General features: G+C 42.0%; 1 protein-coding gene across 3 annotated transcripts; it reads left to right on the plus strand.

The window, feature by feature from the left end:
- On the plus strand, positions 1-25,299 carry bmp7b (bone morphogenetic protein 7b). 3 transcript variants are annotated; one of them, XM_035943377.2, is made up of 8 exons: positions 1-702; positions 16,117-16,309; positions 18,477-18,625; positions 21,197-21,400; positions 22,453-22,529; positions 23,584-23,694; positions 23,838-23,988; positions 24,447-25,299. In XM_035943377.2, the coding sequence occupies exons 1-7, from the start codon at positions 303-305 to the stop codon at positions 23,985-23,987; spliced, it is 1,284 nt and encodes a 427-aa protein (XP_035799270.1). In that variant the 5' UTR covers positions 1-302; the 3' UTR covers position 23,988; positions 24,447-25,299. The 3 variants fall into 3 exon arrangements, with proteins under 3 accessions (XP_035799270.1, XP_023154991.1, XP_054868594.1); XM_055012619.1 differs by having other exon boundaries at positions 78-104; positions 258-702; positions 23,838-25,299; XM_023299223.3 differs by having other exon boundaries at positions 2-702; positions 23,838-25,299.
- The last annotated feature ends 945 nt before the right edge of the window (positions 25,300-26,244 follow it).

The raw sequence follows: 26,244 nt of genomic DNA on the forward strand, positions 1-26,244 counted from the left end.
GTTTCTCTCCCGGTGAAACGCGTCCGTCCGCAGCCTTCACTCTGCAGTTGCGCGCTGCACTACAGCTGGGAACTTTTCACCACTGGTTGTGCATGAGGACCGAGGTCCAGGCGACACACAATCCGTCCAGAAAAGCAATCAATAAAAGGACTCTGAAGTGAAGTTGATGTTTCATTTGGGAGCACTGCCCTCAACATGAGGGTCCGGTACTGATTTCTGGATACTGAACACAAGTTGCCTGTTGCTGAATATCCGCTTCTCTCGGCGAACAGAACTGGGCGCAATTACGCACGGAGAGCAGCATGGCACCGATTCTGGATAGACGTGCTCCCGCTTTGCTCTTGGTTTGGAGCTACTGCGTCCTAGCCGATACCGCTTTTACGAACTTTACTCTGGACAATGAGTTCCACTCCAGTTTCATCCACCGTCGACTGAAGAGCCAGGAGCGCAGAGAGATGCAGCGGGAGATCCTGTCGATCTTGGGGCTGCCGCACCGGCCGCGACCCCACCTCCACGGAAAGCACAACGCTGCCCCGATGTTTATGTTGGACTTGTACAATGCCATGTCCACGGAGGGGGACGAGGACAGATACTCCTACCCCTACAAGCCCGTCTTCACCACCCAGGGGCCCCCGATAGCCAGCCTGCAGGACAACAACTTCTTGAACGATGCAGATATGGTCATGAGCTTTGTGAATTTAGGTAGGATCTTTATTCTTTAAAATTTTCTGACCAAGAAGTCTTGAAATATATTTTACTCAGAAAATCAATTTTACAAAAAAGAAATCCTCAGGCAAAGAAAGCCTAAAGAGAATATTAGACTTTTCTCAAATGATGGCAGCAATTAAGGCCTTTAACATCATTATTATTCACCTCTATCCATCCATTTAGTTCTCTCAGTGCTATTTTAATTTTAACAATCAGTTAATACTTTGATACTCCAACACAATATCCGAAGGACGCACAGTGTTTTGACACACTTTTTAAAGTTTAACTCTCAGTAGTTGTTGTTCGGGGATCAGGTTTCTACGTGTTGTAATTCACTTCATTAACTTTGAGAATTAAATACTCCAAGTGGTGACGTCCACCTCATACAACTCACTGCACAAGTACTTCATTCTGTGAGTCAAAGGTGACAGAGCAAAATCATTGCGGTTGCATTTGATTTTGTTACACGTGTATATTTTCTGTTCCACCTGCGTGCACACACAGGAGAGCAGCACAATAACCATGTTTACATGCAACCCAGTGCAGTTATCCAGCTCATACCAGGAGTGTCAAATACCAGTGTCCCCCGCTGTCTAACAGCTGTGCAACCAGCTAATGTTCAGGTGCTCGAGCTGTGGATGATGGACCAGCCAGCAGCTAAATATGTCAGCCATGTGTTATCTAAAGAATGAGTAAGTCAACAGCAGAGTGGGTTCAAAGTGCACTGGGTCCTCCCTTCGCTCTAATCTGGAGACATCCCTATAGACGCTCAGGCCGCAAAATCATTCCACTGATGATGATCCGAGTTTAATCAAATTCAGTTCCACACAAAATGAGTCATAATTTTGCAGGATGCACTTCACACTAGTTTTGTTGAATGCTGTGCCCTGGACCACTGTGCTTATCTAATCAGAATGTTTACTAAAATCAAACAGTCCTGGACTGTTTTATTGCTGTCAGCAACAGTCAGAGGTTGTTAAACACAAATAATCACAACATTAGCATGCAGTGTCAGATTCATGGATAGATAACGACACGGCATTATGGTTTAATTTGCTCAGCAAATTATGTAGTCACAGCAACAGGCCCATTTATGTTCCAGATAAGTAGCTGTAGCGTATTAATGTGGACAGGACGCACAAAACACTAAATCAACTACTGAGCAGGTGTATGTGTTAGATGGATTTTTGCAAGTTAACACAGTGTTTTTTGCAAAGGGTTAGAAATTAGCATTCAATCCTGGAAAGATCATTGTTGGAGAGTCTTGGCAAGAGAGAGGGAGGTGACACTGGTTCCTCCACTGCACTGTGTAATTACTTTGGGAGCTGCTGCATTGTGACTATTTTTGACAGGCTGTGACACAGATGGATTTGACCACAGAGACTCGCAAAGTCAAGGGCCTCGCAAAGTCAAGGGCCAAGGCTGCAGTAAACTGACAAGAAAGGAGGGAGATTTTGAGAGACAAGAGATCAACTTCATAAATATCATACTCAAAACAGACCTTTTTTGCAAATCTTTGCAAGATGGGTTACGTCAGCGAATAGTATAATTTTGACTCATTATAGTAAACGATTGCACAATGAAAAGTCACTCTTCCTAAAATCTTGTGGTTAATGTAATCACTAATGGCATTTTTGTTCAGCTTGTGTGTCCAGTGTTCCAATATATGTCACTTATTTGGACATAAAGTTGCGGTTTGTCATCGCGTTCTGCCACGTGTTGCATCTGTCAGTAGGGTTCATTGTTAGGTTTGTTCCTGAGTCTCATGTGACAAAATCAAATATTCGCCCAAATGGCTTGATTCAAAACAGCAGATAATATGCAGCTTCATTACTCTTCACATGAGAGGAAGACAGAGAGTGAGAGAGAGAGAGGGACACAGAGAAGAAGTGATGGTTATCAAGTGGATTGACTATTTCCTTTCCAAATTCTTTCCTTTCCACATTTGCTCATTGTGGTTTTTGTTTTCTTATTTAGGTTGTCGGAGAGCAAAATGAGTGTGGCTTTTATTTAAAAACTGTCCCTCAAAACTCCATAAAACTCCATAACTACTGAGCCAAGGTACATTAGTCAGACTTTGTACCCTGGTTACTGCTTCCTGAGAGGCCTGTTTTCTTGCACTGGTTTGTATTTTTGTTTAAAGGACCAGTGTGTCGGATTTAGCGGGCTCTCTTCACAAAAAACGAAATGTGGCACTCGCATTTATGGTTTCATTGATGTATAATCACCTGTAACTATGAGTTGTCATATTTTCTTGAGCTTAGAATGAGCGCTTCGAGCTGCTATGTTGGTACAAGAGCCCAGAGAGGACAGGGTCTTTTCCTGTTTTGTATTGGCGTACGGCCACCGAAGGTTCTGACATGCTTTGAGGGTTGAGGCAGTTAGTTGCATTCTCCAACCTCACCGCTAGATGCCACTAAATCTTACATGCTGGTCCTTTAATGCCAAATATGACAATAATGGATCTGATTTCAGATTTCACATAAAAGCCATTTTAGTAGCTCACACTCTTCTCTATTGACTGCCACTTGAGTGAGCGGATGGGCTTTTGTCGTCAGCTTGTGTGAGCACTGCATAGTCTGGTGCAGCCAGCTCGGGTGGGTGTGGGCTTTGGGGCAGACCCCTGGCAAGGGGCGTCCTCTCACTGAGTCACTCCACTTTAAAAGTCCAGCTGTGTAAATGGCTTACAGCATACATTCAGAATGTACACTGATGCATGCGACACAGGTCACTGAGACGCTGGGTGTGTGCCGGACATGCCATGATATCACGCCAGCAAGTTAACGTGATGGACACATTCCCTGTCTCTTGACATGTCATCTATCTATCTATCTGTCTATCTATCTATCTATCTATCTATCTATCTATCTATCTATCTATCTATCTATCTATCTATCTATCTATCTATCTATCTATCTCTATCTGTCTATCTATCTATCTATCTATCTATCTATCTATCTATCTATCTATCTATCTATCTCTATCTATCTATAATTATTTAATGTCACCCCTTTGGTCTCTGGCAGCATTAGCTCAGCCACTGTGAATAAAGGCATTTCCTCCATAACAAACCACAGCTTCCAGGGCTATTGCCCACTACTTTGGCTTGTGTTGAGCCACAGTTCAGTTCAGTTCAAGTTGAACTCTCACACACTGCTGTCATACCCAACCAGCCAGGCACACACACTCTCATAATGTCCAATCTGAAATGCCCACTGACACCTTTGCCAGCCAGAGGAAAGGAAAGAGCTGTGACTTGGATGTCTGCTATTTGCATCCTGGATGACTGAAAGAGTAGCAACATCACCACCTGTGCTTGCGTGTGTGAGAAGAGGGGTTGCAGTCTTTTACTGTAAGATGTTATCATGAGGTACGTTAGTCACAGCTTCCTTATTTTCCCAGTTCTCATGCAATCCTGCATGGATGATTGTAGCCTTGTTAGACTGTGAGTTTAAGAGACAACTCTGCATTAGGGCTGTAAGTCAATGTAACGATTTATCCAGCAAATATATTATGTTATTGTTCTATGTTGAGAATAAGACTGACGTTAGCGTATATTCTAATTGTCAACAAGTCCCAAAGATCTAATCTGTCTTTCGTGATTTTCCGAATTCCCTACCCTGTTCCATCTGGCCCCATGCTCACTGGATCCTACTGACGTTGTTAATTAACATGACCAATGCATACTTACATTTTTCAAAGTTGAGTAATTCCCTACAATTACATTAATAAACAAACAGCGTGTGGCTCATTAACGTATGTTTAATAGTTTTCAGACAGCAGCTGCGGTTTATGGCTTAGAGGAAAAATTAAGTCAGACTTTGGCTTCACATTTGCTTGTGGGACAATTTCATTGAAGGTTTTGGTAATTTTTTAATGAGATTTGTAAACAGTAAATAAGCCAAAGCTATGCAAACTAATCCAAAACTTAGAGAATTAATTAAACGTTTTACACATATTTTTAGAAAATGGCCTTGTTTGTTTCCTGAACCATAGATTTGTCAGTGTTGTGCAATCTTGTATTAACTGACAATATAATGATATAGATCATAATCTTAAAATATATTTACTAATATGCTGAAGAAATCAACCATATTACCCAACTCCAGTGTGCATATTTTCATCAGTGCATGCTTATATGTGTGATATGTGTTTGTGTCCTTAAAGATTTTCATTCAAGTAAAGCTAATGTAGATTTTTCAGTAGGGAAACGTGAACTAATGAACCTATGGATGTATGACAGTAATAAAGTAAATCGATCTTTATGTCTGGATGCTCAGAATGTGTGCCAGGGTATATGCTTTTACAAGGTAAAAGCATATAAAAGTGAACAAATATCAAGCCACTGAAAAACATGTGCTACCAGAGTGCATTTAATTGGTCACTGCTTTGCTGCTGTTAATCGGCACCAGATGCGATACATCTCACTAAACAGAGTCGAAAAGCAGTAAACAAACAAATCTCTTGTGCTTTCTTTCTCTCAGCATGGCAATATGCAAAATCTGGGTAGTGACACACAAACCAAGTCATGATGCAGACAGTGAGCAGTTTTCCTGTAGGATTGTGCGTCACGTTAAAGCTATGCTTATATTTAACTAGTGAGTTGAGGCTGTGATCAGAGGTATCGTACAGAGTTGGCGTGCTGAGTGAGTCAGAGCACTAGTAGGTAATTATCCTCGGCGTTACCTTGGTGACCTGACAGAGCACCACCTGGCCCTCGCGCCGTTCACGGCCGTCCGTCTGCTCCCATAGGAGCCGCCACACACTTTATCTGCCGGTCCTTTCTGCTTTATACTGCGTGTTAATAGCAAGATAATGGAGAGCAGAGCAGGGAAGAAATGTCTAACTGGCAAATTAACTGCGATGTATTAAAGGCTTTGGTGTTCAGACCGTATTGTGTCACCAGCTCACACACTCACGCTCGGAAGCAGTTGTGTCACGCTACAGTCGCACTCAAGGCACCGGGCTCTAATTTTACAGCTGATGGTAGTCTATTCATGTAATTTCCAGTGATGAGCTCCAATATTGTTCTTTTTTTCTTTTCAAACAAATGCTCATATGTCGCATTCATTCTCTCCCGCCCTTGTCTCCATTGCTCCTTGCATTCCTCTCCACTGTGGGCCGCCTGTGGTGCTGAGGGTAATACAGATGTTTCCCCCTGTCTGCAGGCCAAAGCAGCTGTGCAGAGAAACTTTATCTTTTCCAGAGTCCAACAAGTCCCTTCGACTCTGCCTCCACTATCACGTCTGGCCCATTCTCAATCTATCCCCCCACAGTGGATCATCTGATACCAAATTTCCCTGCCCCCCCACCCCCGAACCAACAGTATTGATTATCAGCACTGGCCTCCTAGTTTTAATTAGTAAGTTATCATATGGTCCCAGTAGTGTCGTGTGGTGTTTAGTCTCCAACCTCCTGCTCTGGCCCTCGTCACCAGAGGTTTAAATCTGCTGTTCTCCCAGACATAAAACATTTCAACACTTTCTCAAGTTCTTTTGTATGTTTTTCCACTCCCCACCTCCCTTTCTCTCTCTCTCTCACACACACACACACACTTTGCCTGAACCCAAAACACAGCATTCCCTTTCTCTCTCATTCATTTCTCACTGCTTCCCTCTCATATGTGAACACAAGCACACATTCGTAGTTTTTGTGCTTAGTTGTTGTAAACGGATGAATTTCTTCGTCACTGTCTTTCCATCTCATGCCAGAAGCTGTCTCTCTCATTGGCTTCTGACAAGAGGGCCCGAAGAAAAGTCTGCCTTACAAAGTATGTGTTGAAGCCCGGTCTTCGGTCCGCACATGCAGCCTGTCCTTGACACCGTTAGTACGCCTTTCTTCCTCTTGCAGATTTATGTAATCGCTTCTGTGTACAATCCCAGTGGACTGAAAGCGCAGGTCTGTGTATGTACATGCAGGCGTACAAGTATTGAGAGAAACGCATGTTCACTTTTTCTCTTTTTTTTTTTTGCCCAAAAGGAATGTTTCTGGAGCTAATTAGTGTTATTGAGTCCATGTTTTATTGCCTCTTGCTGCACAGGGAGTGAGCAGAAGCAGAGGAATGTAGCAGTTAGTACAGATAGGCCCTGCCTTCATGTCAGGTAAATTTCTTATACAATCTAATGTATTAAACTGAGGTCGGTTTGCAAGTAATGGACCACAAATGTTCTCTCCTCATAAACCTCAGGCAGCTTTACAAAGCACACAGCGGGCGAGATCTTGGAAAATCCATTTTTGTTCCATTTATTGTCTGTTGGATTCACCTGTTGAACCCAGGGGTCCAGAATGACATCTGGATGTACATAGCAGAGCCTCTGTGCACTTGGCCAGGCTAAGGTACTTGCTGGGAGAGATGATGAAACGCACCGCAGGTGGACTTGACAATGTGGCGAGTGGTCAAACAGCCCAGATGTACGAAGCAGCGGGCGATCGAGCTCTGCTTCAGTGATGGACGGACCTCCTTCATCGCCAGGAATGCTGGGCTCATTTTAGTTTTTGTGAAGCGTTCACTCTCTTGCTTTGTACCTTTTCTCCATCTGTGGCTCCATTTTTGCAGTAGCTGATATAATTTGCTTGTCAGATAGCACAGCTGAAAGGGTAATAATTGATTCACTAAAGTGAGCGCTGTGAATATAAACCAGAATGATTAACTGTACCAGAAAGATGATATTTCCACTCATTTAGCCACTTTTCTATCATCTGGGTTTTTTTGGCCTTGCCTTATCAGTGACCCGCAGCATCTAAGACTCCCCTGCACTTCCATGACGGCGGGTACCAAGCAGTGAAGCTGAGAGGGCAGATGTGGGCCAGAGCACAGCCAGAGATCCTGGGACCAATAGCTCCACTGCTGCAAAAACAAATACAACACTCTTGCTTGGTACTGGGGCACTGACTGGGCAGAGGGGAGAGGAGGATAAGAGAAGAAATAAGAGACGGCAAAGATGGATCGCAGATAGATGACATGATGACATGCATTCCTTCAATTCATTGTTTATTCCTTTCCGTTGTGGGAACATTGTGTGCTTGAGAACCTTCGTGTCAGAACAGTTCTGTGTGTGTTTCTGCATAGTAAAACACTATTTTAGAGCCACCTGCCCTGCCCAGTCACCAGCTGCACTGTGTAATGTGTGTTAGTTCGCCAAGCGGAAGATTGCGTTAGCGGAAGGCCGTAATCCTGACCAGATTCCTCACCAGGCTTCAACGGCCAAATCAAAGCTTGTAAAAGCCGAGCTACAACTGTATGCAAGTGGTTTTACGATAAGTGATGAAATATTGCGTCTGTGCAGTGTGGAATATGAACTGGCTGTGGTTCTCTATTTATTTAGGCAAGCGTGCAGCTGTGTTTCCCTCGTGTTTCCTCCGCAGCTATTCTGTTTATTTTAAAAAGGAATGAGCTGTGATTAAACAAAATAAACAACAAGCTGTTAAAATCAGGGTGCCAATGTGCCCATCATGTGCGCACAAGATGCCGCATGAGGATGCAGAAGATAATTACAAAAAAGTTTCTTCGGCTCGTGCCAATGTGCGTATTGTATTCGAATTTTCCTGAGGTCTATAATAAGAGGTGGCTTGGCTGGACGAGGAGGGTGTGGCCCCTGTGGCCACAAAATTAAAGAACATAAAAAACAAGGGGATGAGGGGAAGAGTGAATGAGTGGGGGAAGCTGAATGGCTGCGGGTTCCACGTCTGTGAGCTGTTTAATCCTGCAGTTAAGAGGAAGTGCAGATGGTTCCAGTGACACGAGCACAGAGAGATCCCTGGCTGCTTGGCACAGATCGATCCACACCCTTTCATCTCCGTCTCTCAGCACATCGTATCGCACCACACAGCAGTGACTGCAGAAGATTTAGGAGGTGGTTGCTTTGTTGTCACTATTGCCTCACATTAATATACAATCTGTCTTGACAGACTTCTGAGGAAACATGTTGATGTCTAAGTTCCAATGTCCAAGATGACTCCATTTGTCTTGCAAAACTGTCACTGTGTGGACACCAATTTGTAGTTGAACATGAAAAATAGAAATATAATATTTGATATTTTCTCACTTTCTACTAATGCTATTAATACAAACATACCTGCCGAGGAACGCAGCGCAGATATGTGACAATCAGCGAATGTTTGTCCGTCTGTTAGTCTGTTAATCTGTCTTTCTGTGCGCAGCATTACTCAAAAACGGAATAATGAATTTGAATGAAATTTTCAGGGAGGTCAGAAATGACACAGGGACCACCTCTTTAGATTCTGGCAGTGATGTGGCTTATAGTCTGGATCCACAGATTTGTTACAAATTTCTGTATCATTGTGAGATAACGGTGCGGCGCTAAATCAGCTGCCTGCTGATGATCACAAGATTTTGATCCTACTACAAATCCCCAGTTACGGACTTATTGGGACTAATCCATCGGAAATTATACGACTGAGCAGCCTTGGCGGAGTACTGCGCTCTCTGAGTGCTTTTCGTGTTTTTTCAAGTAACTCTGCTGTTCCTTACTGTAGGGAGCATCACAAACACTGCTCCATTCAGAAATTGCAAAGATCTTAAAACCTTTTGCAAAATTAAAGAATAGTTTTGGAGTTTGAAAAGATGATCAGTATCACTCTATGAATTCTAACATTTTAGCCAGCAGCCATCTAGCCTGGCTGTAAGAAACAGAATCCACCAAGAAGAACAAAAATTGAAGGGTCAAAATGACAGTTTGGGGTTTTTATGGGGTTGCTGTGTTATATGTGAGCTGACATGACACAGTAACCAAAGCTGGAGAAATTGTTTGGTATTTAAGCCTCTGTAAACTGTTGATTTTGCATCTATTTTTTTGGATGAGGAATCCAGGAATGAAGAATTAAACAAACAAGATGAAGTTGGTGAACTTGAGAGCATTCATAAAGGATTCTGCTAGCTTTGCACAGAGCCAGGCTGCTACTATATTTAACAGATACATATAAGAGTGGTATTGATCTTCCCATCTGACTGTGCGGCAGAAAAGAAAAAAAAACTTACTTCTGAAATGTCAGACTATTCATTTAAACAATCTGCATGGAAATACCAGTGGAGGTTAGTGAGAAACAGAGTCCAAGAAAGGCTTTTCTGTCAGATACATGTCGGTTCCAGGCTGTTACATATCCCGTATAAATCTCTGGTCCATGATGCCCAGCGAAGCATGAGGTGGAACCCAGCACTGCAGTTTATGGGTGTGGAGGGCAAGCGTGTTTGATGGCTGCAGTGAGAGCGACATTAAGAGGTCAGCAAAGCTATATAATCTCAACCTCTTGATGGCCTTCAAGCTAGAAATCTCAGAAAGGTTTGGTTTGACCGCAAGTCTTAAATGTAAAGACTCTTCTTCCTGTGGTTACTTGTGCACAGGCTCAAAGGCATGTGTTTGGGACCGTGCACACAAACACACACACACACACACACACACACACACACACACACACACACATATGCTGCGGCAAGTTAATGATCGTTAAGTGTGCATAAGTTATAGCATGAAACTTCGCTGACCCTTTCCCAGGGAGCCAACGCTGTCAGGCCCTACAGCAGTATAAATACATCACGCCGGCATGATGTCATCAGTAGTCGCCAGTGGGCAGGATGTTTCCTAACGTGGTAATCGCCCTACTGTGGGTAGTCACTCTGTACCCATGAGATCAAACTCTCTTTACTCTTTATAGGATAAACATCTTGAGCAATCTACCCCTTCCTTGCATTCCGTTTTTCCTCACCCGTCTCCTTTTAGCTTACGGAAAATATGACTTACTTGCTCCCAGTCCTGTATTTAAAAACATTTTTTGGTGTAAGAGCAACGTGAAAAATTATTGAAAAAAGAGACAGATTATTTTTTCACATCTGCCAAATTTGCATGATTCAATGCAGCATTACAGTCCTCGACCATCTGCTGTAAAATAATCTGACTTGACTGATTGGGGTTCTGGTTTGAACCAGGTGTGTTGCTAATGAGCTCTATATGGGCGTAGAAGAAGGTGCAGATAGTGTTGGTTAACTCAAGGGAGCACAAGGTGGGATGGGAGGGGGCGAAGCTTAAGCTGTCGGCTGAGAGAAGTGAGAGCGGTGCCAGGGGTGAGATCCCCCCTGCTGAGAAGCGGAAGCGGACGGGGCAGGACTACGGGGTGTGAAGGTGGCCAACAGACACTTGGGCTAATGCGAGCCGTCAGATCTGTCTGCTGCTGCTCAGAAGCCAGAGGTGTCGTAGAAGTGTCTGAGGTCCACAGGCGCAGCAGGAGTGACGGAGAGGAGGGAGACGAGCTGGGAAAGGGAAAGAAGAAAGAGTGGGACATACAGACAGAGCAGGATTAAAAGATCAGGCTGGTGATATTCAGCGTTATTATTATTTTTATAGTCAACAGCCAGTGAAGTGATGAAAATCAACAATCCATCTGTCATTCCTTTCCGTCTACCACCGATTCTCTGTTCCAATTGAAGATGTACATTTAAAAATCCCCAAAACTTGTACAAAGCATTAGTTTTGGTAAATGTTTGTCAAACAGCAGTAGATTAATAAAGGCATTTGTTGGACTGTTTTCAATGTGATTTGGTGTTTACAGGAAGGTGTATGTAGGACAGGCTTACCATACACTACAATGATTGTGCTCGCAGTAATGAAGAAACACAGATGTGGCTCCTATGGGTTGGTTTTTTTTTTTTTTTTTCATTTTTGGGACTGACCAATTCCCAACAGAAATGTAAATTTTTTTACAGCAAATTTTGACCATCGAATTTGAGCGCCTTGAATTTTTACACCTGAAATTTCGACTCTGTAATTGTAAGCATTGAAAAACAAAAATCAAAAGAAGTTATTGAAATTGTGCCACATTCAGACACAAATCAGATACATATCTTCATTGCAAAAAGATTCAAAGTTAGAAATTCAGCGGTTTTTAAAACTCAAAATCTGATGAGTCAGATTTGCTTCCATACAGGATATCAGCGGAAGGCACGAAGGAATGAGCTTTATCAGGCTTTGGCTGTGTAGACAATACCTGATGTAGGATTAAGTCATTGTGGTTTGGGTGTTTTCATTGGATTTGATGGCTAGAAAAGTAAAATATATATCAACAGAATTGCTGAGTATTTTTTTGGGGAAAGAACCAAGTTTTTTTTTTTTGCTTTAAGCAAGTGCAGACTCTCCCTAGTAGAGAACATAATAAAGACACTGCAAGCATTAATCTTGAAACAGAGTGTTCATATGTTAACTCTCTGCTTGCCAGGTGCACAGTAGACTTGGAAGATGGAGGGTTAACTGTCACCCTGCCATCTGCCATCCGTGTTGTGTGCTGCTCTGCATGTGTGTGGCCTGCTTTAGTCAAATGATGTGGGGTAACCATGCATCATCAGCGTTTGCAGAAAAGGCAAATGGGACGTCAGGCCAGATGATAAAAGCAGCTCACTTTGTATACTGCATGTTTGTGCGCTTGTGTGTGTTTGTCTGTTTGCATGCGTGTGTGTGTGTGTTGTTGCATCTCTAATTATGGATTACAGAAACCCATAATGATTGTGTTACCGTGCTGTGACGCACAGGACCGTTCACTTCACAGGCAATACTTTGTAGTCGTTGTGTATCTGCACTGGAGTGTGTGTGCGAGTGTGTGTGTCCGTGTGAAGAGCTAAAACCAACCTGGACACTAGCTACTCAGAATGAAGGGCTCAGACGGCATCAGAGGAGGGTGTGTTTGCCATGTTTGTGGTGTGTGTGTGTGTGTGTGTGTGTGTGTGTTTGCGACACAGGTGGGGCGATGGCTACTCACTTCCTCCCAGAGGAAATCATAAATGCACCCACTTGGCTTTAACCGTGCCTCTTCCCCTCATCTAATGACTGCCATACTGCCGTAATGGCCTGTAAGAGAAAGAAAGACAAAGACAGGATCATGGCAAATGCTTTAGCTGCCTTCTACGTGCTGCTATATTTTTCTTTCCATTTGTACATGGGATGAAATGAACACACTGAAGAGAGGAAATGTGGTGCGAGAGAAATAGTTAGTGTGGGAGTTTTACAGCAGCATCCAGCTGTTCTCTTCAGCAAAGATAAAGAGCTTTTACAGTAAAGGGGCGGGTGGCTGCTCCAGAGGCTCAGGAACAGGTCTGGCTTTCTCCCCAGAGGGAGTGCACCTGCACTGGGCTACGTGAGGAGGGAGGAGGTCCCCTGGAGCAGTGGAAGAATAAGCAGGTCTTGGAGCTGTGAAGAATAGAGGACCAAAAATACATGAAGTGATTGTTTTCTGGATGGATAATAACATTAAAGTGCTACTCCTTAAATTGTTGTATTTCTCTTTAAAAAGAGAACACGTCTTATTGTGGCAGGAATTCTTAGTGAGGTACCTGCCAGACCTAGTACTTTAGAATTTAACACATGATGACTGAAGGAATAGGAAGAAAATAGATCAGTAAGATATGAAAATCTTTATTTCTGTTACACAATCATTTTTCTTTTGAAATATTAGACACTTTCACCTCCTTAGGCTTTGATGAGTCCCCCAAATAAGCAATCTAAGAAGGAAAAAAATGAATTTTGTTGAATTCTTCATAGCTTATGCTCACAACCAGGGCCATAAACTCAGTAGGCAGGTCACAAGCACTCATCGCTCTCTCTTAAGGGGTGACAAGCTAAAACAGTTAGGCACCCCTGGGTTACTACAGTGTGAGTGTGAGGTGACCCGCAGGTGTAGCCGTGAAAGCCAGCTGATAACTCCCCTGAGCTTTACACTCGGTACAATGTATGTATTGTCAACACACAGTGTAATGTTGGAAAGGGTGACTTAGAGGCTCAATGAAAGCACCGACTGATGGAGTGGTCAACAGTGCAGGACTGGCAGAAGTGTTGACAGAGAGGGGGCTGATTTATTGAAACGAGCTAATAAATGCGGGGCTGGGAAAAGGAACTAATGCGGAACTTTTCAACGGTGTTGAATTGCGTTGTTTTTAGAGCAGCTCAGTCTGTGCCCATACTAGATGAAGGGCAAATAGCATAAAGGTAGGCCATCTAATGGGAGTAGTGCTGTCCCTCATTGAGGAGTAATTAAATCCTATGCTATACTTCTGCTCTGACCAGTCGCCTCACAGTGCTGCCTTTGTATGAAAGGGGAAATGAAAGGGGATGCAGAGGAGAGATTCTACTGGTGAACAACACTGCACAAGTCATCTTGTGAAATGTGCATAAGATTTACATTATTGTGCATGTATATTGCTGAACACTAGTATAGAGCATGCATGCTGTAACAAAAAATTCTTTTGTTTGTGTGTGTGTGTGTTTGTCCATTTTAGTTTCGACAGTTTGACCTCCCCTGAGCCAATTACACATTTTGTTGAGAAGAAGCAAATACAACCCCTAGAGCAAACATATAATAGTAATAATGATAATAATTCCCAACCCCCTCACCCCCACTGTCACCCAACCGGTTGATGAACCTGGTCTATGCTAAGAGTTGACATACTGTATGTGGTGAGTTTGCGCTATATAAATAAAATTGCATTGAATTGAATGTAATATGAAATTTTCTAAAATGCTAATGCATCGTTGCTTTTTGTTACATTAACTAAGCAAACAGCAATGATGGCATTCTGCTGTTATCAACTTTAAAGACTCTTCAAATCTTGTGGTAAAACAAAGAACTACTCTAAGGCTGAAGGGTTTACTGAATGCGATACCAATATATCACTATGCTTCCAGCTCGCATTTTCCACTGTCCAAAATGTTGTACTTAGAAATGGCAGTTTAGGGGAACTGAAGAAGTCAAAACAAGATCTGGAAAAGCAAGAAAACTTTTAGATAAAAAGCAAAGGAAAGGCATATATGACTACAAAGAAACTCCAGGAGGTTTAGTTGACAGGAGTGGTTCCACTACACAGTATTGAGAGGTGACATTTACTTATTTTTATGGTGAAGATCAACAACACATGGAACTTTGCATAGAACTGTGTTGTACATGTGTGAGTGTGATGATAGTTTGGCAAAGTCTGAATCCTGGGACTTTTTCCTGCCAAAGTTGTGCAGAAACCTGAGGCAATAGTTGACTTTGATTAAAAAAAAAAAACTGATAGCAGTCATCTATCAGTCAGTAGGTGATTGATGCAGGATGAGGGCAAGAAGGGCTGCTGGAAAAGGTTTTCCTCTGTTGCATAACTTTGACACATAGTTGATATCTGTAACTGTAAACAAGTATTTTCCTAATTGATTTTATTATTGTCTAATGGTTTGCTAGTGCCAAAGCTATAGGAATAACTCAGTCAGCCACTTTGGTACAAACTGCAACACCTTAGCTACTAGTTTGGATGGCCTTTTTTCATTGTGGATGTTCATGCTCCCCACAGGATAAATCCTAATGTACTGATTGGTGATCCTTTAACTTCTGTTGTTGTACCACTCTGAGGTTCACATTAGCATTAACAATTTGGAAGTGAAACATCCTTATCGGGATGAATTATCCAAAGGGATCACCAGTTGGATAATGGAATAATATTAAAGGCTGACCTATAACCTGTTAGCATGTGAACATGTTAGCATTTTGTCATCAATATATTTTTTGGACATATAAATGTGAAGAGGGGACAAGACAGAAAAAGCTGATTATAAATGACTTAAAATTTACAACAGAAGCAGTACAAAATCGGAAAAAAAACCTCCAATGTGCATATTGGATCTAGTTCAAAAATGTAGTGCTTTCAAAGTTTCATAAGTCATTTAGTGTGTGTGACTTCATGCATTTGTTTGTATATGGATACATAACTGTATGGGGGGTCTGTTGACAGTTGATAAAAGAGGCAGATGGGGGAAGACGCAGGAGATGAAGAGATACAAGGTGCTGACCTCTGGGATGTCCTGCTGGGACATGAGAGCAGCAAGGTCAGGAGGGGGGCAGGTCTTGGAGGTACAGGAGGGGTTGGAAAGCTGGGATGTGTGGATGGGAGAGAGGAGGGGGTGAGGATAGGGCACACCAAACATGGAGCCCCCACTCATGAGAACCAGATGAAGGGCAGACTGGATGACTCTCTGGGGCTATGAAGGGAAGAGAGGGGGAAGAAAAGAGGCTCATAAAGCTGTCAGAGTCTACCCGCATCTTTCTATCATGGCCCTGTGCACACCAAATGCACTGCTTCTACTGCTAGTCCTCATGAATGTTTCAATCATAACCCAACAATGAATTGTTGAAAATCGGGGCAGAAAAACAAAAACATTTGTTCACCGCCTCCTTTGCAAACATGTGTTTTGTTTCCCTAGAAGATGTAACTCAGTACCAAAAGAAAGCTTGATGTCACAGTAGCTCTCTGTCTCTGCCTGTGGAAGTTTTGTATCTCTGCTGGTAGAGACCCGGATAAAAATATAGCTCATGTGAAAATAAAACGTCTCAGGATACATTTTTCATGTCATCTTATGCTGTTTGTTTTTTCTTTTGCAGTGGAGCATGATAAGGAGTTCCTACCAGTGCGGCGGCATCATCGAGAGTTCCGGTTCGATCTGTCTCGAATCCCTGAGGGGGAGGCGGTCACTGCTGCCGAGTTTCGTATTTATAAAGACTTCATCCATGAACGTTACGACAATGAGACCTTCCGTATCAGCGTCTACCAGGTGTTGGAGGAACACTCTGACAGGTGAGCTTGGAATCTGTTAGAACAAAATTCATGATGCTAAGCAATGATTGTGTCTGGTATAGTACTGAAATGGTTAATTGATCAATTGACAAGCATTTTTGGCAGCAGTGTGGCCCCTGAGGATGGCAATGTCAGCTGCATGGTCAATTAGCCAGTTGGTCCACCACTTTAGTCCAGACATTTGGATGGATTACTGTGACGTTTATTTACAGACATTTATGAAGAATGAGGCCTTCTGGCTTTAAAGATCCCTTAAATTTTCCTCAAGCAATACTTTCAGGTTAGTCTGACTTGCCAGGTGTACTCTCAGGGTCTAAGCTTGCCCTTGACCATGCACTTTATGCATACTATGCAGTAAGCAGTCTTTTTTTGTGGGGGAAATAGGCCATTTCAATAATGCACCTACAATATGTATTTCCCCTATCATTTTTTTTTTTTAAAGGGGACACAGTTGCTGCATCCTGGGCTTTGCTCTGCCCAATACAACTGCGACTGCTTTAAAGAAATACAAACAAGCCAGAATGTTTTTCCCAATAGCATAATGATAATGAGATGCAACCAGATGGTCTTGCTATTTAAGACTATATTGAGGTTGACAGTTTTGGTTTTCAGTGAAATGTCTCACCAAATGTTTGATTGATTACCTTGAACTTTGGTACAGAAATTTCCCTCAGGATGAACTAAATTCCCTTAAGTGATTATTTAGCTTTTCATCTAGTGTCATCATCAGGTCAAATTTTTAATTTCTCCAATACCAGTTTAAAACCAAAATCCTGCAGAACTAATTGTGTTGCCATTAACCTCAACTTTGATTCATATTCAACTCATCTGGTGAACAGTTCACTGATAGTTAAGCTCAAAGCACTGCTGTGAGGCTAGCAGCGAGTATGGCTGTAGACTATTCAAGTTATTTATTTAGAAGAAATTACATTACCAAGTTAGTTTTTCTGTAAATGTAAGAAATTCCTTGTGTTCCGTTTAACATAAAAAGCCCTTTTACAGCAGGCATTTGTCAAAAATACTGGTGTGAAAAATATTCATGGTGGCTCTTTTTTATTGAAGTCTTTAACTAAGCATTGACAGTTTGATGATATGCTGACATACACAACACCAGAACCCTGAAACCAAAACAGTTTAATGAAGTCCAGGCATTGTTATATTCACATCTTACATCTGTGTTGTTACTACACAGACATGTCACATATCTGTGAAAAAAGACCTGCTATTCATTGAATATTTTTGAGTTTTGGATGTGTATTTTAACAAAGCAAAAAAGCTCCAGGAGTCACCCTACGGTCTGACAATTTCGGACAGCCCCCTTTCACACTTTTGTGATATTTCATAAACTATAGAGTAAATACAATTACTAAAAATGACCAAAGTAATCTATCTCATCTTCATCATCTGAAATCATTCCTGAATATACTTTGACACACCTTCTCTTTTTAGTTAGTCTTGGTCGTCCTGAAGGTGTGTGTAACTCTGGAATGGCCCATGTCCTGCTCTCTTCAACCCCTCCTGAAGGTTTCTGTTTTCCAGAGGAAACAACACAGTCATTTATTCCTTTGCCAGAGACAGGCCTGAGTACATGAATGAACCAGGGCTCTGTGACACACTATCTGCCCAGTCAGAAAATAGGTCGGGATACATGAATGGCCACATGAAGAACAAGACAATTAAGTCTCCAATGGTGAAAGAGTAGAAAATCCAGAGTTCACTGTTGGAGAAGGCTGACTTGGATATGCACTGCTTCACTCACTTCTTTTCACACAGTCTTTTCCTTTTTGCAGCTATGCGTGTGTTTTTGCTCTTCTTTCTCTCTTTGGCTTTCTGGCTCTCCCACAAAATTCCAGCCGGTGATGGACTGTGTGTAGTGTATGAAAGGACCGGTCGTTTATAAAGCCATTATTGTCAATTAAGAAAATGAAGTGTTCCCTTGGGCCTCACCATCTGGAGCCCTCCCCACCTCCCTCCTTCACTCTCTGTCTTGCTCCATCTCTGCCTTTGTTTCACTCTGTTACACTCCTCTGACTCCCTCTCTCCACTCCATTACTTTGCTCCATGCTTCAGTCACATAGCTTTACACTCTGTCATATGGTTTTGATCTATGTTGCTTTAATTGAGCATCTTCATATCTAACTTTAAGTGTCTTCTGCCTCCCCTCCAGAGAGTCAGACCTGTTTCTGCTGGATTCAAGGGTGATCTGGGCAGCAGAGGAGGGCTGGTTGGTATTTGACGTGACAGCCACCAGTAACCACTGGGTCCTGAACCCCGGCAGAAATTTGGGCCTACAGCTGGCCCTGGAGAGCACAAATGGTGAGTTTTGCTCACCGACAATGTTACTGGTGTGACTTGTTTTGCATAGAAATACACAGCTATAAAAATAGAAAAATGACCATCAAGATGAATCAAGACCACCCTTCTGATCCAGCAAAAAGGTTCACAAATGTCAGACTAATGCAAGGTTGCTGTACAGTTGTGCAGAGGTGTACATGTTGGTTCATTGTAACCATCTCAGATATAACATAAAGGTAGTGTTGTTAGTTAGTGAAATTTTGATTTAAATATATGTATATCGTGCTTATAAAAAGTATTAATGTCACTTGAAAGTTTGCCCCTTTTATCTCTTTTCAGTATTAGAGCGTGGTCAGCATAATCAGAAGAATTTACAAAAAATGACTTTTTGATGTCAAAGTGAAAACAGATTTCTACAAAGTATAGTCAGTTGTTTAGAAATATAAAATGCAAATTAAGTGGTTGCATAAGTATTTACTTCCTTCAAGTCAGCATTTAATAGATGCACCTTTTACTGCAATGACATTATTTTACCCTCTACCTTTAGAAGCCTGTCAGGGCCTGCTGCAGGGAAGCATACCTACATCATGATGCTGCCACCGCCATGCTTTGCAATGGGGATGGTGTGTTTGTGATGTTGTGCAGTGTTTGGTATACACTGAACATTGCATTCCGTCTGATGTCCAAAAAGCTAAATTCTGGTCTCATTAGACCAAAGAATCTTCTTAAAATTGACTTGCAGAGTCTCACACATGACTTCTTGAAAGCTCTATTTTAAATTTAAGATGAGCGTTTCTCAACAGTGAATTTCTCTTTGAGGCTCTTCATAACACTTTGGCTGCTGAATAACATGGACAACAGTTGCTGTATGCAGAGTTTTTCCCATCTTAGCTGCTGAAGCTTGTAACTCTTTCAGAGAAGTCATAGGTGTCTTGGTGGCCTCCCTCACTAGTCTCTCCCTCTCTATCTAAATGATGGGGTTAACTGCACTCCAGCAAGTATTCGCTGACTTGGAACTTTTCTTGTAGTCATCTCCTGATTTAAGCTTTTTAATAACCTTTTCACAGAGTGACTTAGAATGTTCTTTTGTCTGCATGTGGTAGTTATAGCCAGAAGTACAAATTCACTGCTGCACTCAGATCTCCATTTCATTAATTGTGTGAGTTCTTGCATGAATTGGCTGCACCTGTGTTGAATTAGATGACTCACTTTAAAGAGGGCAAGTACTTATGAAATCACTTGTTTTCGGTTTTGTATTTTTTTTTTAAATTTATGTTTCTTTATAGAAATTGGCATTCATGTTGTTATGAAAGAGTCATTTTGTAAGTTCTAGTCAGAAAAAGCCAAATTAAATTAACCATGATTCAATGATGAAAAGCAATAAAAGCAGAAAACTTCCAATGGGGATGAACAGTTTTACTATGCACTGTATCTATTTCAGTTTAAGTAGTGACCACTAGATATACCTTATTCAGAACAAAGCAATCTAAGATGAAGGAATTCTAGCTATGCTTAAGTGTAAAAAAATCAAAAATAACAAACCCAAGCTACCTAAATGTATTAGTAGAGTGGAGTCATTGTATGTGCTGCTGTTGTTGTGTGAATCTGTGTGAGTAGGTCAATGACAAAGACATTGTAAAGTGTTTTGTGGAACTTAAAAAGATGCGATACAAGCATGGAAAATTTACTCTATGTACCATGCATAAGCCTAAAATACGTCATAGCTGTAAAATCAGATGATGTACACAGAAACTCTGCCTCTCATTCATCATTAATCATTCATCACCATTATCATCCATCATACCCTCAGCATCATTAGCAGTCATGTGGAAAATACACTGCGTTATCCTAAAGATAACATCACAGCAGGAGTTTGTCATCGTGAGGCTTAAATGTTTGTCAGTGGAAAACTTTATCAACAAACAGCGTGCAGTACAAGAGCGTGTTTGAGAACATTATCTCTCCCAGGATGGCAGGATGTTACATGTTAGGTGAGGAAAACAGACACCGTATTGCTTTCAAGTTGTGGGAGGAGTGCATCTATGAGTGTGTGTGTGCGCTTGCGCGTGTGTGTATGCGTGTGTGTACGTTGCATCGTTTATGAAGGGTTATGGGTGAGCGTGTACAGACAGGCACATGGGACGTCCCGTCGCCAGCAGCGACCAGAAGCCTTGATTTACCACCGAACAGTGATCAGACACACATTCTTCTGTGTGAGAACAAGACAGACACTGCTGGATCACACGCACAAACACACCCACACAGACAAACATAAGGAGAGAGGCTTTGATGTTCAGAGCTGCATTTGTTCGTGGCATTTCAGAAGTGGAGAAGGGATGAGGAAAAAGGGAAAGGAATTCACAAAAGAAAATATCATTTGTAAAACTGAATGTAGGATTACAGACACGACAAAAATGGTTTTGGCGAGGAATGGACCACCCACATGCAAAACAAACTCCAAGCACAGGCACACATTTATTTCATTTCTAAATCTCAGCTGTTCTCATTTATACACTTCCCTGTTTAAATACGATCTAGATTTCTTTGACATGCCAACACCTGTTGTGCTGTTCTCTCTGTCACCCTGTGCAGGAGAGAGTATCAATCCCCGTGTGGCCGGTCTGATTGGTCGCAGTGGGCCTCAGAATAAACAGCCCTTCATGGTGGCCTTCTTCAAAGCCACTGAGGTGCACCTGCGAAGCATCCGCTCAGCATCAGGGGGGGCCAAACAACGGAACTCCAACCGATCCAAAGGGGCGAAGAGCCAAGAGGCACTCCGAGTAGCCAATGTTGCAGGTAAACACAGAAAGAGTGTGCGTTGTATATATGTTCAGTGCTGATTTATGCTGTTGTGTTGGGCTAAGCTCTGGTTTAATCCGTCTTTTGTTTGATCTGTGAGGAATTCATGGAATGGGACACTGATGACTGGTACGGGTCGGCCCATATGAGGAAATTCTCTTTATTTTCATAGTCACATATAGCATATTCACACACATATATGCAAAAATACAGCTGTGTGTCACTGGAACTGATGTGATTCCTGCAAGACAAAACATGCAGTGCATATTGAGGGTCTTTGTTATGGAGGTGTGAGAGGGATGTGTTTATGTGAAGCACTGAAACATTAGACTGTAATGCTTGAGCTTCAAATATCCCTCTGCTGTCTTTGTTTATTTACACGAGCATTACAGAGCAGTTGGGGCCAAGTTCCCTGCATGGAGGTAAGGCAGCGCAGGCTTTTATGGCAGAACACATCTGCAGTATGCTGTGGGGCAACCAGGGCCACGACACATGGGCCAAATGGGCCTGTTTGGAACATTGGATACCAGTTGGGCTTTAACTAGCTGATAAGAACCAGTCGCTCACGATCATTTCCAGTGTGAACCGCTTTTAGGAACTAACGTACCACAGAGCCCCAGAGGTCAGCGAGAGAAGAGAGAGATGCTATTCTATAGAAAACAGACTATTCTTCTTCAACACATGGATACAGTAAAAGGGAGAAATGAAGATGGATGGAGAGAGAAAGACTATAATCTTGAGTTATGAAAAATGTGGTGGGGCTACACACTGTGAATATTTTTCTCATCCAAAGCCCTGCAGAGTGACCTCTAAGCAGGGTGGCCCGTTCATTTGAAAGTGTTACCAAACTGCTGCTGTATCTGGAGGTGATTTTCCTCATTGCTGAAATGTTAATGTTTTGTAGGAGCACATGGGCTGTGTTTAGGTCTGTTCTTTATCACTGCCTCCCAATTAGGATCTGACTGCAGTAAATAGTGTCTCCTGTAGCTGGATAGGATAATAACACTTGTGCTGAATTAAAATCTTTCTTTTTCTGTGTGTTCCTTTAGAAAACAGCAGTACTGATCAGAAGCAGGCGTGTAAGAAGCATGAGCTCTACGTCAGTTTCAGAGACTTGGGGTGGCAGGTATGGAAATGATTCATCTTCCGGGGCTCCAAAACTGCTCGGCACCAAAAACAAAAAAGCTTGTACCAGAGACTGTTTTGTTGCAGGTCTTATCCCAGAATCCTGATAAATGACATTATAGAACTTCACAATTACTAATAAGTGATCATATTTGGTAACTTCCACACACATTAACAATCTGCCTCTCAGTGAGGTCGAGAAGCATGTGGATTTCACCCGGCCAATCTTCGAAGACCACTCTACGTTACAGAACATGACATTGTGGTGTTTGACCAATCAGCAGAGGCCTGGAACGTATCAGACTTTCTCTTTTCTCCGAAGTTGGAAAAAGACGGACTTGCGGCTTGGTCCTCTTCCATATTTTCAGTTGAAATGTAAAAACTAACCATGATTACTTGCCCAAACTCACACATTTTATGGTTGAGTAGTTCTGCTAAGTAATGATATATACATTTCTTGGAATGTTTTTTTTTTTTTTTTAACCACTAACGGACAAGGAATCATATATGGTAAGTGCATTGATGTTGAATTTCAACATGAAAATTAAAAATTTAGAAAAATGCCACAAAAGTTAAAAATTCTTATATCCTCCAATAACACTCTAGGGTTGAAAATTTGAATTGCAAAGTATTTCAATGATTGCCCTTTAAAGGTTAATTTCCATCGTATCTTTACACTTTCAGTTCTATGTGCTCAGTAAAGTCACTTAACTGTGTCCTTTTCATGTCCATTTGATATAACCAAGATGAGAAAACTCTCTAGTTGGTAAAAGTGCAGATCCACTCATTTAGTTAGCTTCTTTTTCTTGAGTTTGCCAACATACAGATTGTCCAAACTCTTGCACGATATACATAGCATGATGCACCCTAAGATCTGCAGACACCACTGAGGCTTGACAGAAAATACTTGAAACTCCCCTGTGAAATAAATAGAATTTTTTAAAATATTGTGAATACATTCAGTCAACAAATCAACCATTAGAAGGACAGACATTTGGTCTATTGTGCACAAACGCACGGTTAGCCAATCTGAATTTCTCTCCTCCGTTCTCAAGGATTGGATCATCGCTCCAGAAGGATATGCAGCATATTACTGCGAGGGAGAGTGTGCCTTCCCTCTGAACTCCTACATGAACGCCACAAACCACGCCATTGTGCAAACCCTTGTGAGTAACCATGAAACCGGAGAACAAAACCTGCAGATTAGAGTCTAATCATCTCATGAAATGTCAAGACAATGTGGTGATGCATACCTGTTGTCGGTATTCATGTTGCAATGATGAACTTAACATTTGAGACCTCTTCCCAGGTTCATTTCATCAACCCAGACACGGTCCCGAAACCTTGCTGTGCCCCCACGCAGCTCCACGCCATCTCCGTGCTCTACTTTGATGACAGCTCCAACGTCATCCTCAAGAAATACCGCAACATGGTGGTCAGGGCTTGTGGCTGCCACTAAGGTTGTCGACATCTTCACACGGACACATGCGTACGCACACACTCACGAGGGCTTCCCCCTTGCTGTCGTTTGAAGTGTTGAGAACGGATTGCAAAAATGTAGTATGTGAATTTTATGGATGTTCCGAGAATTCAGGACAGCTTCCTGTGTGGAATGAGCTCTTGTTTCGTTTTCAAAGTTTTCCTGAGCATAGCATTGTTTTGTGTGGCCAAACATAAAGCTGAACCAATGTAAGACTCCTCGCCACAGGGGCGCACATACACACACCCACATTTGTGCTTTCTACTGTGTATACAAGACATTTAAAGCAGCGATTGTACTGTATATTCATTCAGTCAACAATCTTTTGTTTATTTCAATAATTTTTATGATTATTGTAGTTGATTTTTTTTTTTTTTTTTTAACTGTAGATGCAATGATCAGCCACAACATTAATACCACCTGCCTAATATCGTGTAGGTCCCCCTTTTGCTGCCAACATGAGACATGGACACGACCCCTCTGAGGGTGTCTGGCGATGGGATGGATCCTTTGGGTCCTGTGGCTTGTCGAGACTTTTGACGATCGCGGGTCTTCCGGTGTGTCTCACAGATGCTCAATTGGAGTGGGATCTTTGGAGTGTGGAAGTCAGGTCAATGGCTTGGGCTCTTTGTTGGATTCTTTGAGCTTTTCCTGCGCAGTTCTTTCAGTGTGCCGGCAGGCATCGTCCTGCAGGGGGAGGACGATGCCATTAGGCAGTGCTGTTTCAACATACACACATACAAGTGTACGTACACACATACACCTACATATATATGAAGCTGAGAAACGGGGATGGAATTTGTAATTTCTTCTATGTACAATACTGTGTAAATATTTTTTCAGACAAAGCAAGTGTATTTATTTCCTGAAATGTCACTTGGATTTGTGTTTTTTCCTGTATGTAATGCTGCCCGTTTTCTCTCTCGTGATAGTACACTCAAGGAAATGAAAGGAGAGTTGACAGAAAACTGCTCTGACATGACCGCTGAGAGCAAACTCGGTGCACCTCTGTTTGCCTCGTAAACCCGTCCCCGTTTTTATAGCAACAAATAACTGAGCTGTCAGAGAGAGCGAGGAAGAGAGCGAGAAGAAGGGAAGCTTTGTAGGAAGTGTCTTGTTCTGTGTGCTCGACATTTTCAGGTTTATATTTCTCTGCTGTAATACAATCTTTCATATTTAAAAGGTCTATTTATTGAGAGCTGGCTAATCTGTTCAACAGTGGGCTCCAATGTCTCAACTATGTTTTACTGCTGAACTGGTACAATAAACTGGGAGAAAAGCAACAAAGCCACCTTCAGATGTATTGTTTAATCTGGATGAGAAGCACACGTATATTATTGCCAAGTTAGAAGAGGGCACATGCTGGAATTGCACTTTCTCACCCGTTCCCACACAAATATTTGCTTGGACTTTAGCTTCTTCTTGTACCTGCTGACTGGAGTTCTGTAACGAGTGACTGCCTACTCAGAAGCAAACTGAAAACTTGTCAGGCTTAGTAACTATGAGTGTGTCTGTGGTTTGCATCTGTGAGGTGGATGTGGCTTCTTTTCTGTCTTTGAATGAGTGGATGTAAAGCACGTTGAGTTTAGGTGTGATGAAATGTGCTATATGAATAAAACAGCTTGCACAGTATTCGACAAAGGCATTCTATAGCAAGAACAACATCCATAGCAGCGTGTAGGCGGTTCTGTATCTTTTTGTTCACCGTGCTGAAAAGCCATTTAGAGATAAATACTGTGCGCCACAGCATGTGTGGATTTGTTTTAGATCTTTCAGAAACATTTGGACGAGATGTTAATTGAACTGTGGCGGTAATTTGAGTCTAAAATTTGTTGTATTGTTAGAAAAGTCTTCATGTTTCAAAATTGTGTACTGAAAGGGTTCAGGAAAAATGGAGTGCAAGAAAAATGTCAAATTTGAAACGAACACAGATTTATATAACTTAACACCTATGTCTAAAAAGACTGGAAAATATGCTGCAGCTGAATGTGTGTTGGTGCAGGTTAAAAGGTCAAACCCTCTAAGGAAAGTTGGAATGAAATGGAAATACTTTTTTCCTGTCAGGCGCACAGTAGTGAGGAGAACAGTGGAACAGATTACTGGGGGTCCAAATGAGATGCACCTTCAAAAAGCCTAGAAATAAAAGTTAAAGCACAATTTTGAAATTTATCTTTATCTTTTACCATTAGCTATTGGGTCATTCCGCCTCAATTCAACTAATGCCCCACGCCTGACC

Source organism: Amphiprion ocellaris, chromosome 8 (assembly GCF_022539595.1).
Source record: "Amphiprion ocellaris isolate individual 3 ecotype Okinawa chromosome 8, ASM2253959v1, whole genome shotgun sequence".
In the NCBI taxonomy this organism is placed as follows: Eukaryota; Metazoa; Chordata; class Actinopteri; family Pomacentridae; genus Amphiprion; species Amphiprion ocellaris.

Bases quoted from the DNA above. Each gene is read 5' to 3' on its own strand.
- bmp7b (XM_055012619.1), top strand. The intron at 703-16,116 runs GTAGGATCTTTA...TTTCTTTTGCAG, and splicing joins CATGAGCTTTGTGAATTTAG to TGGAGCATGATAAGGAGTTC. The intron at 16,310-18,476 runs GTGAGCTTGGAA...CCTCCCCTCCAG, and splicing joins TTGGAGGAACACTCTGACAG to AGAGTCAGACCTGTTTCTGC.